At 39.4% G+C, this 14,466-nt stretch overlaps 1 protein-coding gene across 1 annotated transcript in view; it reads left to right on the top strand.

The window, feature by feature from the left end:
• Positions 1-14,466, top strand: part of PARVA (parvin alpha) — a 293,074-nt gene that overhangs the window by 220,890 nt on the left and 57,718 nt on the right. Inside the window, exons 6-7 of the mRNA XM_053720259.1 lie at positions 11,392-11,507; positions 12,679-12,737. Of these exons, the coding sequence (XP_053576234.1) occupies positions 11,392-11,507; positions 12,679-12,737 (175 nt within the window). The remainder of the gene's footprint in view (positions 1-11,391; positions 11,508-12,678; positions 12,738-14,466) is intronic.

Below are 14,466 nucleotides of genomic sequence, written 5' to 3'. Positions count from 1 at the left end.
TTGGCTATGGCTTCCTGGACAACTATGAGTAACCCATGGTGCAGGGAGGAATGTGATTAGTGCTGTGATGCATCACTATTTTGTATCCTCCCTGCCTACAACAAAGCAGGTGTAACCCTTGGGTGTCCAGGGAAAACACATCCAAGGTGGCAACCTTAAAGGGATACTAAACCCAAATGTTTTTCTTTCATGATTCAGGTAGAGCATGCAATTTTAAGCAACTTTCTAATTTACTCCTATTATCAATTTGTCTTTCTTTTCTTGGTAACTGTAACATGGTTTCCTGCTCAACGATAGACACAGTAGGCCACAAAATGCTTCACATCTCTAATAATTTACCAGTCTATATGCCATTCACAGTCTCTATGAACCTATATAAGATACAGCTTAAACATCTATTCAGATAACCAATAATATATCTGATTTTGCCTTGAGTATAGTCCAGAGATTTTCAAAGTCTTAGGCAGTGGGCCTCTCCCCTCTGACGCAATTTACAAGACAGCGCCTCCTTGCTATAATAGATGTTACTTTATTTTTTCATTAAAGAAAATTGTAATATTTATTTTTAGTTTTGATTCGTGGAATTTACATCTTAACCAGCTGGTTCTGCTCAACCTAAAGAGTGCTACACTAACATTTTAATTTGCACGTTGTTGACTTATTCGACCAATACATGGCAAGCGTTATTGTTGGCTCTTAAAACCGTTTTATATTTTGCCAAAGTTACCTGCTACTTGTGGTTTCCATAGGATATTGAAAAGTGTCACCTCTTACAGCCCGTGCCCTTATATACTTTAGCGCCCCCTTGGGGATGGCCGCCTCACACTTTGAAAACCACTGGTATAAGCAATGTCTGAACTTGCTGGATGGCATCAGAGAAAGAGGCAGACACTGGTTACTAGAAAAACAGTAACAAAAATAGGTCTCTCTCCTTGTGGAATCATTTTAGGCCAAGAAATGCCAGCTCAGCTTCTCAGCCTTCTGAATTCTTTAAGCTGGGTAGAAACAGTACATTTTTTTTCTCAGCTGCTGAGATTGTAAAAAATCAAACAGTGCAACGCACATGCATTTTGACCCCCTTTCCTGTAATTTATCGCTAAAAAGGTGTCAATGGCAGAAGAAGTGCAGACTCCGGAATTCACAAACTGTATGTTGCTATTATCTACACAGCCAATGTTTGCTCACCCTAGTAACTAACTGCTTGAGCAGAGGAGATAAGATATATATATATATTTAAATGTAAACTTATATTACAGTATTGTGATGCTATTACTTAAAACATTACATATGTGCAATTTCTGCTTCTATTTTAATACATTTTCCAGTTACTAAACTCAAAGCTTCTAGTTAGTTCAGAGTCCAAATTTTGGCATAGCATTTATATGTATAATATCTTTATATTTTTTAAAATATATATATATATATTATATATTTATATTATATTATATATATATGTGTATATATATATAAATAGAACATTTTCTTCTATGTGAAGAACATTGGAATGTAAAATATTCATAACTACCTTCAGGTTAGCACGGTAGGATGAACACGTTGTCGGGTTAGTACACGGGTGATAAGTGTTAGTTTTTTTTCTTTCAATTTGTCCGCTCCACTGAAGTCTATGGGGAGAAGAAGTTAAAGCGGTTGTAATATCCAAAGCCCTTTAAGGGACACTGAACCCAAAGTTTTTCTTTCGTGATTCAGATAGAGCATGCAATTTTAAGCAACTTTCTAATTTACTCCTATTATCATTTTTTTTCATTCTCTTGCTATCTTTATTTGAAAGCTTTTTTTTGGTTCAGCCTGGGGACAGCACTTTTTTATTGGTGGATGAATTTATCCACCAATCAGCAAGAACAACCCAGGTTGTTCACCAAAAATGGGCCGGCATCTAAATTTACATTGGTGCATTTCAATTTTCATTTTTGAAACGACCGTGTTGTTTGGTCGAGAAACGCGTTGCGGCAACATTAAACTTGTCTTTTAATATTTATATACGGAGGAGTCTTTCTGCCTGATTATTCAGATTGAATTTGCTCTATCTGCACAGAGAACTGTACAAACCATTACATCACATTTGGTTTGCCTGCACCATATCTTCAGCCTGTTGTTTGATACTTGGATTCAAACTTCCCTGTGATCTTACCTGTGACCTGAGAACTGGTCTCTATCTTGATACAGGATCAGTATCCAGTTAGCTGACTACTGCAAGTGTCAGCCTGCCTGTTTGCACTATCTAGTTCCTTCAAAAATTGTGAGTTTTACTATTTACCTTCTTTATTATATATCACATATGGATTTCACTATGAGGCGCCCATTTTCTTTCTAACCTAGATCATTGAGGTGAATGGAGATTATTCCCCCAAGTGGAGCTGCCTGATACACTCCTTTTTTACTTGGATTGAAAAAAATTTCAGCAATTGAACTTTTGTTTTTTTAACATGAACACTATTTCTGTCATTTATTAAGGTTAACCAATTTCACATTTGTCACCCGAATTTATTAATTTATTAATTTATTATGTTAAATAATATTTTACCATTTCACTAATTTTTACTCATTCCTGAGAGTCCACCAATCATTCATACACCTTTTAAAACCAAAAATGTTTGTAACATTTTTTCACATTACAAACATTTCTACCAATTCCCTTTTTTTCACTAGTTATTTTTAGTGCGTCACCTCCTGGATGTTTCATCACCTTCACTTTTCAATATTAATACACTGTTTACCTCTGTGATTACCTTGTATCTAAGCCTCTGCAAAATGGCCCCTTATCTCAGTGCTTTTGACAGACTTGCATTTTAGCCAATCTGTGCTGACTCATAAATAACTCCACAGAAGTGAGCACAATGTTATCTATATGGCACACATGAACTAATGCTGTCTAGCTGTGAAAAACTGTCAAAATGCAAAGAGATAAGGAGGCAGCCTTCAAGGGCTTAGAAATTAGCATATCAGCCCACCTAGGTTTAGCTTTCAATAAAGAATACCAAGAAAACAAAGCTAATTTGATGATAAAAGTAAATTGGAAAGTTGTTTAAAATTGCATGCCCTATCTGAATCATGAAAGTTTAATTTTGACTTGACTGTCCCTTTAAGTTGCCTTTTGTGTATGTGGATTTGTTTTTGACTTAGACAGTTTCAGATTCCTTCTGTATGTATTACTCCCTATCCCAGGATCAGACTCATATGTACTCAAGCCAGTTTTTAAACTACCGAGTAAATGCATGTTTGTGCACAGATTACTCACTGGCTGATAAAGACTTAAGCATAAAAACTCAAAGAATTTTGTAGGCAGCACAGGGATATATATATTTCTTCTACAAGATACGGCGAGTCCACTGATTCATCCTTTACTTGTGGGATATTATCCTTCTGCTAACAGGAAGTGGCAAAGAGCACCACAGCAGAGCTGTCTATATAGCTCCTCCCTTGACTCCACCCCCCAGTCATTCTCTTTGCCTACACTAAGTAATAGGAAGGGTAAAGTGAAAGAGGTGATAAAATGATAGTTTTTATTTTCTTCAAGCAAGACTTTTTTATTTTAAATGGTACCGGTGTGTACTATTTTCCCTCAGGCAGCAGATGGATGAAGACTTCTGCCTGGAGACTAATGATCTTAGCAGTTGTTACCAAGATCCAGTAGTTCCCACAGAATGGCTGAGGAGTGCTTAAGAAATTTCAGTGTGAGGAACTTTTTCATGCTATAAGCAGTGAGGTATGTTCAGTCATTTTTTTCTGGAGAGACTGTGTTATTTCAGAATTGGCTGACAGTATTCCCATAAGGGAAGGGGTAATCCTAATGTGAAAGAGAAGGGTATTACTGGGACCTGTATGTTGGGCTGAAAAAATGGTTGACACTGATGGCATAATGTTTGTTGGGCAAACGATTTTATGTTTGGAGGACAATTATCGTTTTTTTCTTTTGTGTGAAACAAACGTTTTTATTATTATAGCAATGGAGGGTGCACATGGCTTATTTTAGACCTGGGTATATTGAAACCCACATGGCTAGGTTTTAGACCACTTTGTAGCGGTTTCTTTGCTGTGAGACATCGATGTAGATGGGCGGGCCTATTTTCGCGCCTCAGTTGCGCAGTTGAATTCCCCATGCAAGCAGCAAGCTCCAGCTCCGGTGGGCCTCAAAGGAAGGATTGGGCCTAATCGAAGTGTTAAACTGGTTTTACAGACCCCTGAGGGCAGGTAGGCGCCACTGCAGAGCTGTGGCGAGGTGCAGGTTTTTTTTTTTTAGTTAATCATAACGTGTTTTTTTTTAATAACGTTTTTGTCATTAAGGGTTAAGTATTCCTTTCCTTGTGCAATCTTAGCTGGCAAGATAGGACACATATATACTAAAATTGGGATAATTTTATCATTTTAAAGCAGTTTTGGAAAATTTGTACGCTTTTCTTCTCTTAAAGGCGCAGTACCGTTTTTCAGATTGTTATTTTTTTTCACTAAATAAAGTGTTTTCAAGCCAGTTTGTGGTCATTACTAGCCTGTGTTAACATGTCTGACATTGAGGAAAGCCAATGTTCCATGTGTTTAGAAGCCATTGTGTAACCCCCACTTCAAATGTGTCCCTCATGTACTGAAAGGGCCTTACATTGCAAAGAACATATTTTAGCTGATAAAAGTATGTCTCAGGATAATTCTCAGTCAGAAGAGAATCAGGTTATGCCATCTGCTTCTCCCCAAGTGTCACAACCTTTAACGCCCGCCCAAGCGACGCCAAGTACTTCTAGTGCGTCTAATTCTTTCACCCTGCAAGATATGGCTGCAGTTATGTCTACAACCCTTACAGAGGTATTATCTAAACTGCCAGGTTTACAGGGTAAGCGCAGCAGGTCAGGTATTAGAGTAAATGCTGAGTCCTCTGACGCGTTATTGGCCATCTCCGATGTACCCTCACAGTGTTCTGATTTGGGGGTGGGGGAATTGTTGTCTGAGGGAGAGCTTTCTGATTCAGGAAAGATGTTCCCTCAAACAGACTCAGATGTGACGGCCTTTAAGTTTAAGCTTGAACACCTCCGCTTATTACTCTGGGAGGTCTTAGCGACTCTGGATGATTGTGACCCTATTGTCATTCCACCAGATAAACTGTGTAAAATGGATAAATACCTAGAGGTCCCTACTTTGACTAATGTTTTTCCAGTCCCTAGAAGAATTTCGGACATTGTTACTAAGGAATGGGATAGACCAGGCATTCCGTTCTCTCCCCCTCCTACTTTTAAGAAATCGTTTCCCATATCTGACACCATTCGGGATTCGTGGCAGACGGTCCCTAAGGTGGAGGGAGCTATTTCTACCCTGGCTAAGCGTACAACTATACCTATTGAGGACAGTTGTGCTTTCAAAGATCCTATGGATAAAAAATTAGAGGGGCTTCTAAAGAAATTGTTTATTGATCAGGGTTTTCTTCTACAACCTATAGCGTGCATTGTTCCAGTAACTACTGCAGCAGCCTTTTGGTTTGAGGCTCTAGAGGAGTCTCTTAAGGTTGAGACCCCATTAGATGATATTTTGCATAGAATTAAGGCTCTCAAGCTAGCTAATTCTTTTATTACGGATGCTGCTTTCCAAATGGCTAAATTAGCGGCAAAGAATGCAGGCTTTGCCATTTTAGCGCGTAGAGTGTTATGGCTTAAGTTTTGGTCTGCTGATGTGTCATCTAAATCCAAGCTTTTAGCTATTCCATTTAAGGGTAAGACCCTATTTGGGCCTGAACTAAAGGAGATCATTTCTGACATTACTGGAGGTAAAGGTCATGCCCTTCCTCAGGACAAGACGGTTAAAATGAGGACCAAACAGAATAATTTTTGTTCCTTTCGAAACTTTAAAGGCGGTCCCTCTACTTCCTCATCCTCCTCCAAGCAGGAGGGGAACTTTGCTCAATCCAAGTCAGTCTGGAGACCTAACCAGACCTGGAATAAAGGTAAACAGGCCAAGAAGCCCACTGCCGCTACCAAGACAGCATGAAGGGGCAGCCCCCAATCCGGGACCGGATCTAGTAGGGGGCAGACTTTCTCTCTTCGCTCAGGCTTGGGCAAGAGATGTTCAGGATTCCTGGTCATTAGAAATTGTGACCCAGGGGTATCGTCTAGAATTCAAGGATTCTCTCCCAAGAGGGAGATTTCATCTTTCACGTTTGTCTGTAGACCAGACAAATAGAGAGGCATTCTTATGCTGTGTAGAAGACCTATATACCATGGGTGTAATATGCCCAGTTCCAAAATTAGAACAAGGGCAGGGGTTTTTCTCCAATCTGTTCGTGGTTCCCAAAAAAGAGGGAACCTTCAGACCGATTTTAGATCTCAAAAGTCTAAACAAATTTCTCAGAGTCCCATCGTTCAAGATGGAGACCATACGAACAATTTTACCAATGATCCAGGAGGGTGAATATATGACCACTGTGGATTTGAAGGATGCGTATCTTCATATTCCTATCCACAAGGATCATCACCAGTTCCTCAGGTTCGCCTTCCTGGACAAACATTACCAGTTTGTGGCCCTTCCTTTCGGGTTGGCCACAGCTCCCAGAATCTTCACAAAGGTGCTAGGGTCCCTTCTGGCGGTTCTAAGGCCGCAGGGCATAGCAGTGGCGCCCTATCTGGACGATATTTTGATTCATGCGTCCACTTACCATCTAGCCAAATCTCACACGGACATCATGTTGGCTTTTCTAAGAACTCACAGGTGGAAGGTGAACATAAAAAAGAGTTCACTAGTTCCTCTGACAAGAGTTCCATTCCTAGGAACTCTGATAGACTCGGTACACATGAAAAATTATCTGACGGAGGTCAAAAAATCAAAGATCTTAACTACTTGCCGAGCACTTCATTCCATTCCTCGGCCATCAGTGGCACAGTGTATGGAGGTCATTGGGTTAATGGTAGCGGCAATGGACATAGTTCCGTTTGCTCGCTTACATCTCAGACCACTGCAGCTGTGCATGCTCAGACAGTGGAATGGGGATTTTGCAGATTTATCCCCGCGGATAAATCTGGATCTAGAGACCAGAGACTCTCTTCATTGGTGGTTGTCACAGGATCATCTGTCCCAGGGAATGTGCTTCCGCAGGCCAGCATGGGTCATAGTGACGATGGACACCAGCCTCTTGGGCTGGGGTGCAGTCTGGAATTCCCTGAAGGCTCAGGGTGTGTGGACTCAGGAGTAGTCCCTACTACCAATAAATATTCTGGAACTGAGAGCGATATTCAATGCGCTTCAAGCGTGGCCTCAGCTGGCTACGGCCAAATTCATAAGATTCTAGTCGGACAATATCACGACTGTAGCATATATCAATCATCAAGGGGGAACAAAGAGTTCTCTAGCGATGATAGAGGTTTCCAAAATAATTCAATGGGCAGAGACTTACTCTTTCCATCTATCAGCAATATATATCCCAGGAGTGGAGAACTGGGAAGCGGATTTTGTAAGTCGTCAGACTTTTCATCCGGGGGAGTGGGAGCTCCATCCGGAGGTGTTTGCAAAATTGATTCATCAATGGGGCACACCGGAATTGGATCTGATGGCATCTCGTCAGAATGCCAAACTTCCTTGTTACGGGTCCAGATCAAGGGATGCTCAAGCAGTACTGATAGATGCTCTAGCAGTACCTTGGTCATTCAACCTGGCTTATGTGTTTCCTCCTTTTCCTCTCCTACCTTGTCTGATTGCCAGAATCAAACCGGAGAGGGCTTCGGTAATCTTGATAGCACCTGCGTGGCCACGCAGGACTTGGTATGCAGATCTGGTGGAAATGTCATCTCTGCCACCGTGGAAACTGCCACTGAGACAGGACCTTCTCATTCAGGGTCCGTTCCAACATCCAAATCTAATTTCTCTGCAACTGACTGCCTGGAGATTGAACGCTTGATTTTATCTAAGCGGGGATTCTCTGAGTCGGTCATTGATACCTTGATTCAGGCTCGAAAGCCTGTCACTAGGAAAATTTGCCATAAGATATGGCGTAAATATCTTTATTGGTGCGAATCCAAAGGCTACTCATGGAGACAGATTTCTGCTTTGTCAATCTTACTACACAAGCGTCTGGCAGATGTCCCAGACGTTTAGTCGTTTTGTCAGGCTTTGGTTAGAATTAAGCCTGTGTTTAAACCTGTTGCTCCGCCATGGAGTTTGAATTTAGTTCTTAATGTTATTCCAGGGGTTACGTTTGAACCCATGCATTCCATAGATATTAAACTTCTATCTTGGAAAGTTCTGTTTTTAGTTGCTATCTCTTCTGCTCTAAGAGTTTCTGAGCTATATGCATTACAATGCGGCTCGCCTTATCTTATATTCCATTCTGATAAGGTGGTTTTGCGCACTAATCCTGGATTCCTTCCTAAGGTTGTTTCAAATAAGAATATTAATCAGGAAATTGTTGTTCCTTCTCTGTGTCCTAATCCTTCTTCTAAGAAGGAGCGTCTGTTACATAACTTGGACGTGGTTCGTGCCTTGACGTTTTACTTGCAAGCGACCAAGGATTTCCGTCTAATATCTTCTCTATTTGTTGTCTATTCTGGAAAGCGTAGGGGTCAAAAAGCTACGGCTACCTCTTTCTTTTTGTTTGAAAAGCATCATCCGTTTGGCATACGAGACTGCTGGACAGCAGCCTCCTGAAAAAATTACAGCTCATTCTACTTAGAGCGGTGGTTTCCACATGGGCTTTTTAAAACGATGCTTCTGTTGAACAGATTTGTAAGGCTGCGACTTGGTCTTCCCAAATTTTAAACATTTGATACTTTTGCTTCTTCTGAGGCTATTTTTAAGAGAAAAGTTCTTCAAGCAGTGGTGCCTTCTGTTTAACCATCTGTCTTGTCCCTCCCGTTCATCCGTGTCCTGTAGCTTTGGTATTGTATCCCACAAGTAAAGGATGAATCCGTGGACTCGTCGTATCTTGTAGAAAAAAAGGAAATTTATGCTTACCTGATAAATTGATTTCTTCTACGATACGACGAATCCACGGCCCTCCCTGTCAATTTAAGACAGATTATATTATTTTTTGTTTAAAACTTCAGTCGCCTCTGCACCTTTTAGTTTCTCCTTTTTCTTCCTATACCTTTGGTCGAATGACTGGGGGTGGAGTCAAGGGAGGAGCTATATAGACGGCTCTGCTGTGGTGCTCTTTGCCACTTCCTGTTAGCAGGAGGATAATATCCCACAAGTAAAGGATGAATCCGTGGACTCGTCGTCTCGTAGAAGAAATCAATTTATCAGGTAAGCATAAATTTCCTTTTTCCATAAAATCTACATACCCCTTATTGATACAACACATTTAAGTGTCCTAGACATTTTTTCTGTGTGTTTTTAGAGTGATCAAGAAACTGACGGTTACAAACAGTGTTTTCTTCTATAAACTGGAACTTGAATGTAGCTGTTTGATAATAAAAAATGTCTGAATTTGTAATCAGAGCTCTTTCCTTGCCAAAAATTGTAGTGCAGAAATGACACTGTTAACGTTATTTTAGGCCAGATTATTTAATGATACCTTCCTGCACTCAGGATGTGAAAATGTAGCTGTAATTTTTTTGTGATGAGGAGACAGGCAATAAATGGGAAAATATTATTGTAAGTGGACAGCACTAATGTTACTGTATATTACGCTTGCAACATTCCCTCATTTATAAAATGGTTTCCATAGATAAGAAATAACTCCATGCCATTTTCAAGTATAGAGATCTTCACTAAATGATGATTTTAAAGTTCATTGAAGGGACATGATATCAAAAATGTTCTCTCATGATACAGATAGGGAACATTTTAAACAACTTTCCAATTTACTTCTAGTATCTAATTTGCTTTGTTCGTTTGATATCCTTTGTTGAAAAGCATACCTAGGTAGGTTCAGGACCTTGGTAATATCTGCTGATTAGGGGCTGCACATATATACCTCTTGTTATTGGCTTACGGATGTGTTCAGCTAGCTCCCAGTAGGGCATTGCTGCTCCTTCAATAAAGGATACCAAGAGAATGAATCAAATTTGATCACAGAGGTAAATTGGAACATTGTCTAAAATTGTATCCTCTGTCTGAATTATGAAAGAAAAACACTTTTTTCTGCTATGCTTTAAAAGCATTGCATATATTCTTTGCATATTCTAATAAAAATTTACTTTAATTAAAATACTTTTGCTATATATTATTTTGAATAGGGCACGGGTCATATATTTGGAAGGATGTGCATTAATGGTCCTGTACTCAAAATATATTGTCTAAAGCAGTGATGGATCCCTTCCTAAAGCATAGGGGCTGCAGATCATGTTTTTAGAAGCTTTAAGGGTTGCACATAAATGTATGGCCTTTAAAGGGATAGTAAACCCCAAAATTTTCTTTTATGATTCAGATAGAACATACAATTTTAAACAACTTTCCAATTTAATTCTATTATCAAATTTTCTTCATTCTCTTGTTATCCATTGCTGAAGGAACAGCATTGCACTACTGACAGGAAGCTGAAAATATCTATTTAGCCAATCATAAGAGACAAATGAGTGCAGGCACCAATTAGCAGCAGCTCCCACTAGTGTATGATATGTGTGTATGCATTTTTTAACAAGGGATACTAAGAGAACGAAGCACATTTGAAAATAAAAGTGAATTTAAAAGTGTCTTAAAATGACATGCTCTATCTGAATCATGAAAGTTTAATTTTGACTATCCTATCCCTTTAAATTAACACACAAATAATAACATATTCTCTAAAATAAAATGCCCAGTGACAGGGATTTAGGTCACAGGGCATCCTCTTTCTGCTGTTCTGAATTGTAACCACCTTATTTACCCACCCAACAGAAGTCCCCAAAGCACAGATATTTAGTTCTGGTTTTAACTGGGCACAAATTCTTAGTTCTGCTTATTCCCTGGGGCCACAAGAGCTAGTGTTGAGGGCCACATTTGTCCCCTGAGCTGTCAATTGACCATTCCTGGTCTAATATATATGTAATCTAATGTATTGCCCATGGCAGATATTAGGAAGCTATTAGATTAAATTGTGCACCTTTATATTAAAGGGACATTAAACCAAATTTTTTTCTTTCATGATTCAGATAGAGAATACCATTTTAAACAACTTTCTAAGTTATTTCTATTAACTAATCTGCTTCATTCTCTTGATATTCTTTCCTAGAAAGCATATCTAGATAGGCTCAGTAGCTTCTGGTTGGTTGCTGGTTTTTGCCTCATGTGATTGGCTCCCCATGTGCATTGCTTTTTCATTAACAAAGGATATAAGAATGAAGCAAATAAGATATTAGAAGTATATTGGAATATTGTCTAAAATTGTATGTTCTACCTGAAACATGAAAGAAAATTTTTGATGTTTAATATCCCTTTAAAAAGTAACTGCATTCTTAAATGATCTATACAAATGTTTTATTGCAGCTGTTCATGCCAAATCAGTGGTTGCCATCCTACATCTTTTGGTAGCGTTATCCCAGTACTTCCGCGCTCCTATACGACTTCCAGATCATGTCTCCATTCAGGTCGTCGTTGTGCAGGTATTTTGGCTTTGGTATGGAATTAATTTTTTAATATAAGCTGTAAATATTGTTTGATGAAACCATATTATATATGGCACCATTGCCGTTTGATTTCTTCTCACAAACGTTAAATATGTTGGGAAATGAAATTTGTTACTTTAAAGGGACATAAAAGCTAAAAAAAAAAGAGAAAATACTCTAGTGTGCTTGCATATAACTATGTGTTTAACTTTTGCAATTGGGTTAAACACATAGTTTAACTCCGCTATAGTGCTGCGGAATCTGTTGGCGCTCTACAAATAACCGATAATAATTATAGCTTCAGAGCAGAAATGCATGGGAGATAGCTAAACACATCTGGTGAGCCAATGACAAGAGGCTTATGTGCAGCCACCAATCACCAGCTAGCTCCCAGTAGCACATTGCTTCTCTTGAGCCTACCTAACAAAGGATACCAAAAGAACAAAGTAAATTTGCTAATAGAAGTAAACTAAAAACACTCTTATTATTATTATTATTATTCTTTATTTATAAAGCACCAACAGATTCCGCAGCGCTGCCCATGGGTACAAAGATAAAGTACAACGGAGAAACAATACAATAAAGGACAACATTTTACAGACAGATACAGGGGGAATTGAGGGCCCTATTCCGTGGGAATTTACAATCTAGATTGTAAAATTGTATCCTCTATCTGAACCATGAATTTCATGCCCCTTTAAAAATGTCAGAAAAATACCCGTGTATTGGCTTTAATAGGGTTAAAAGTAAATATGTGTAGGTAGGTAAGCAAGTGTGTGAGATATATACAGTTCATACAATAGGTTTAAAAAGGTTCCTGGTTTGATTCCTGTGTCAGATCCTTTCTGCATACAACACATAGTTATATACAAGCATTAATGCTGTAATAAAATATTCTAACACTTGCATTTTGTGTATGCAGCACTCAGTATAATCTCATTTTGTCCTGATTTACGTAATTCACTCCATCTCCATGGGCTGTAGGCATTAAAGTTAGATTAGAAGCCTAATAAATTAATGACATTTGTGTGCCTAAAACAAAAAAAATCCTATATGATTCTGGTGCCCTCTTGGTGATTATACTTGTAGTAAGATATATAAGCTGTAAAAGAAAAGTTAAACTGTTGCTTAAAATCATCACCTTGGTTTGTTCGTTTAATTTTTTCAGAAGTTGGATGGAATGTTGCAGTCTCGACAAATCCAAGAGGAAATCACTGGTAACACAGAGTATGTCATCACCGCCGCTGCCAATATACCTATAATGGGAAACAGATGTTTTTAGGGAAATGTGATCCATTCTTGTGATATTAATGAGGTCCTGAAGTGGTAAATGTACAGCCAGCATTTTTGGACTGAGTCTGAGAAGGAAACCGTGCCACAGACTTGATACGGCAGACCGTCAACGAAAGTAACTCTTTCCCTATCACTTACGCAAAAAATAAATATGAGTACAGGTGTCAAAGCGACTGGAAGGTCTACATCAGGGGTGCCCACACTTTTTTGTGTTGGGATCTACTTTTCAAATGACCAGCTAAACGAGATCTGCCCACTAAAAATGGTCCAGCTCCTAAGCTTACATTCCTGCTTTTTCAAAAAATGATACCAAGAGAATGAAGAAAAATTGATAATAGGAGTTAATTAGAAAGTTGTTTAAAATTGCATGTTCTATATCTGAATCATGAAAAAAATAAAATGTGAGTTTCATATCCCTTTAAGGTTGCATGATTTAGCTCTTACGCTTACCCTCCTAACTATACTATGGGGTCGATTTATCAAAGCCTTTGAGCCGCTACTGCTGCAGGTTCTCACACAAGAACCTGCACGCCGTATTTAACAAGCAGCGGTCATCAGACCGCTGCTTTGCTAGCCTCTTTGCCACCTCTTGTTTGCGAAATTCAATCTCCCCAGTCTTTTCCGACCAGGGAGATTGACAGCTCCTGCTCGCGCGTGATTGGCTGTGGGCGAGCAGGGGCCGGGATTGCACGCAAGCGCAAAATAGCGCTCATGTGTAATGCTGAATTCCAGGAGAATTCAGACCGCCAGAGGCGAGCTGCGGCAGATAGGGGTGCTTATATGAGCCCCTGTCCGCCTCAGCTTGATAAAGCGCCCATATACCGCCATATCCATTGGGAGAGTACTCACTCAACCATGCTTTTGATAGGCCAATTGATAGGCCAACATTGATTGGTTGAAATAGATGTCCCTTAAGATCTTATCCTGTAGCACTTTTCGTGTCCCACCATCAGACTGTTTAATGACCTGCCCCTTCACACACTGCGGTAGATAAAGCGTTATCGCTAGCAACCATACGCTACTCACGCCCCAGTGTTGAGATCGCGTACCTTGACCACATCATTTTGATTACATCGGCCGCGATCTACCAGCAGCGCCGGGGGATCTACCTATTGGGCACCCCTGGTCTACACAGTGATTTACTATTCTTGTAACTAAATATTTAGCATCCGTAGAGGGATGGAGTTGGTCACCTCACCCTAATTTCATGTGAAACTAAATACAGGTAGCCCTCAGTTTACGCCGGGGTTAGGTTCCAGAAGGAATGGTTGTAAATTGAAACTGTTGTAAATTGAAACCCAGTTTATAATGTAAGTCAATGGGAAGTGAGGGAGTTAGGTTCCAGGCCCCTCTCAAAATTGTCATAAGTAACACCTAATACATTATTTTTAAAGCTTTGAAATGAAGACTTTAAATGCTAAACAGCATTATAAACCTAATAAAATAATCACACAACACAGAATATATAATTAAACTAAGTTAAATGAACAAAAACATTTGCTAAACAGCATTATAAACCTAATAGAATAATCACACAACACAGACTTCACTTGCATTTTTCTGCAAACAGTTCTTTCTATGCATTCCAATCTGGACTGATTTATAGACAGGAAGATCTTGTTCATTTGAAATCTGCTCGACAGCTCAGGTCTGGTTAAACTGA

This window comes from Bombina bombina, chromosome 7 (genome assembly GCF_027579735.1).
Source record: "Bombina bombina isolate aBomBom1 chromosome 7, aBomBom1.pri, whole genome shotgun sequence".
NCBI lineage: Eukaryota > Metazoa > Chordata > Amphibia > Anura > Bombinatoridae > Bombina > Bombina bombina.
Note: the sequence above shows the minus strand (reverse complement) of the source record. Positions and strands in the feature narration are given on the sequence as shown.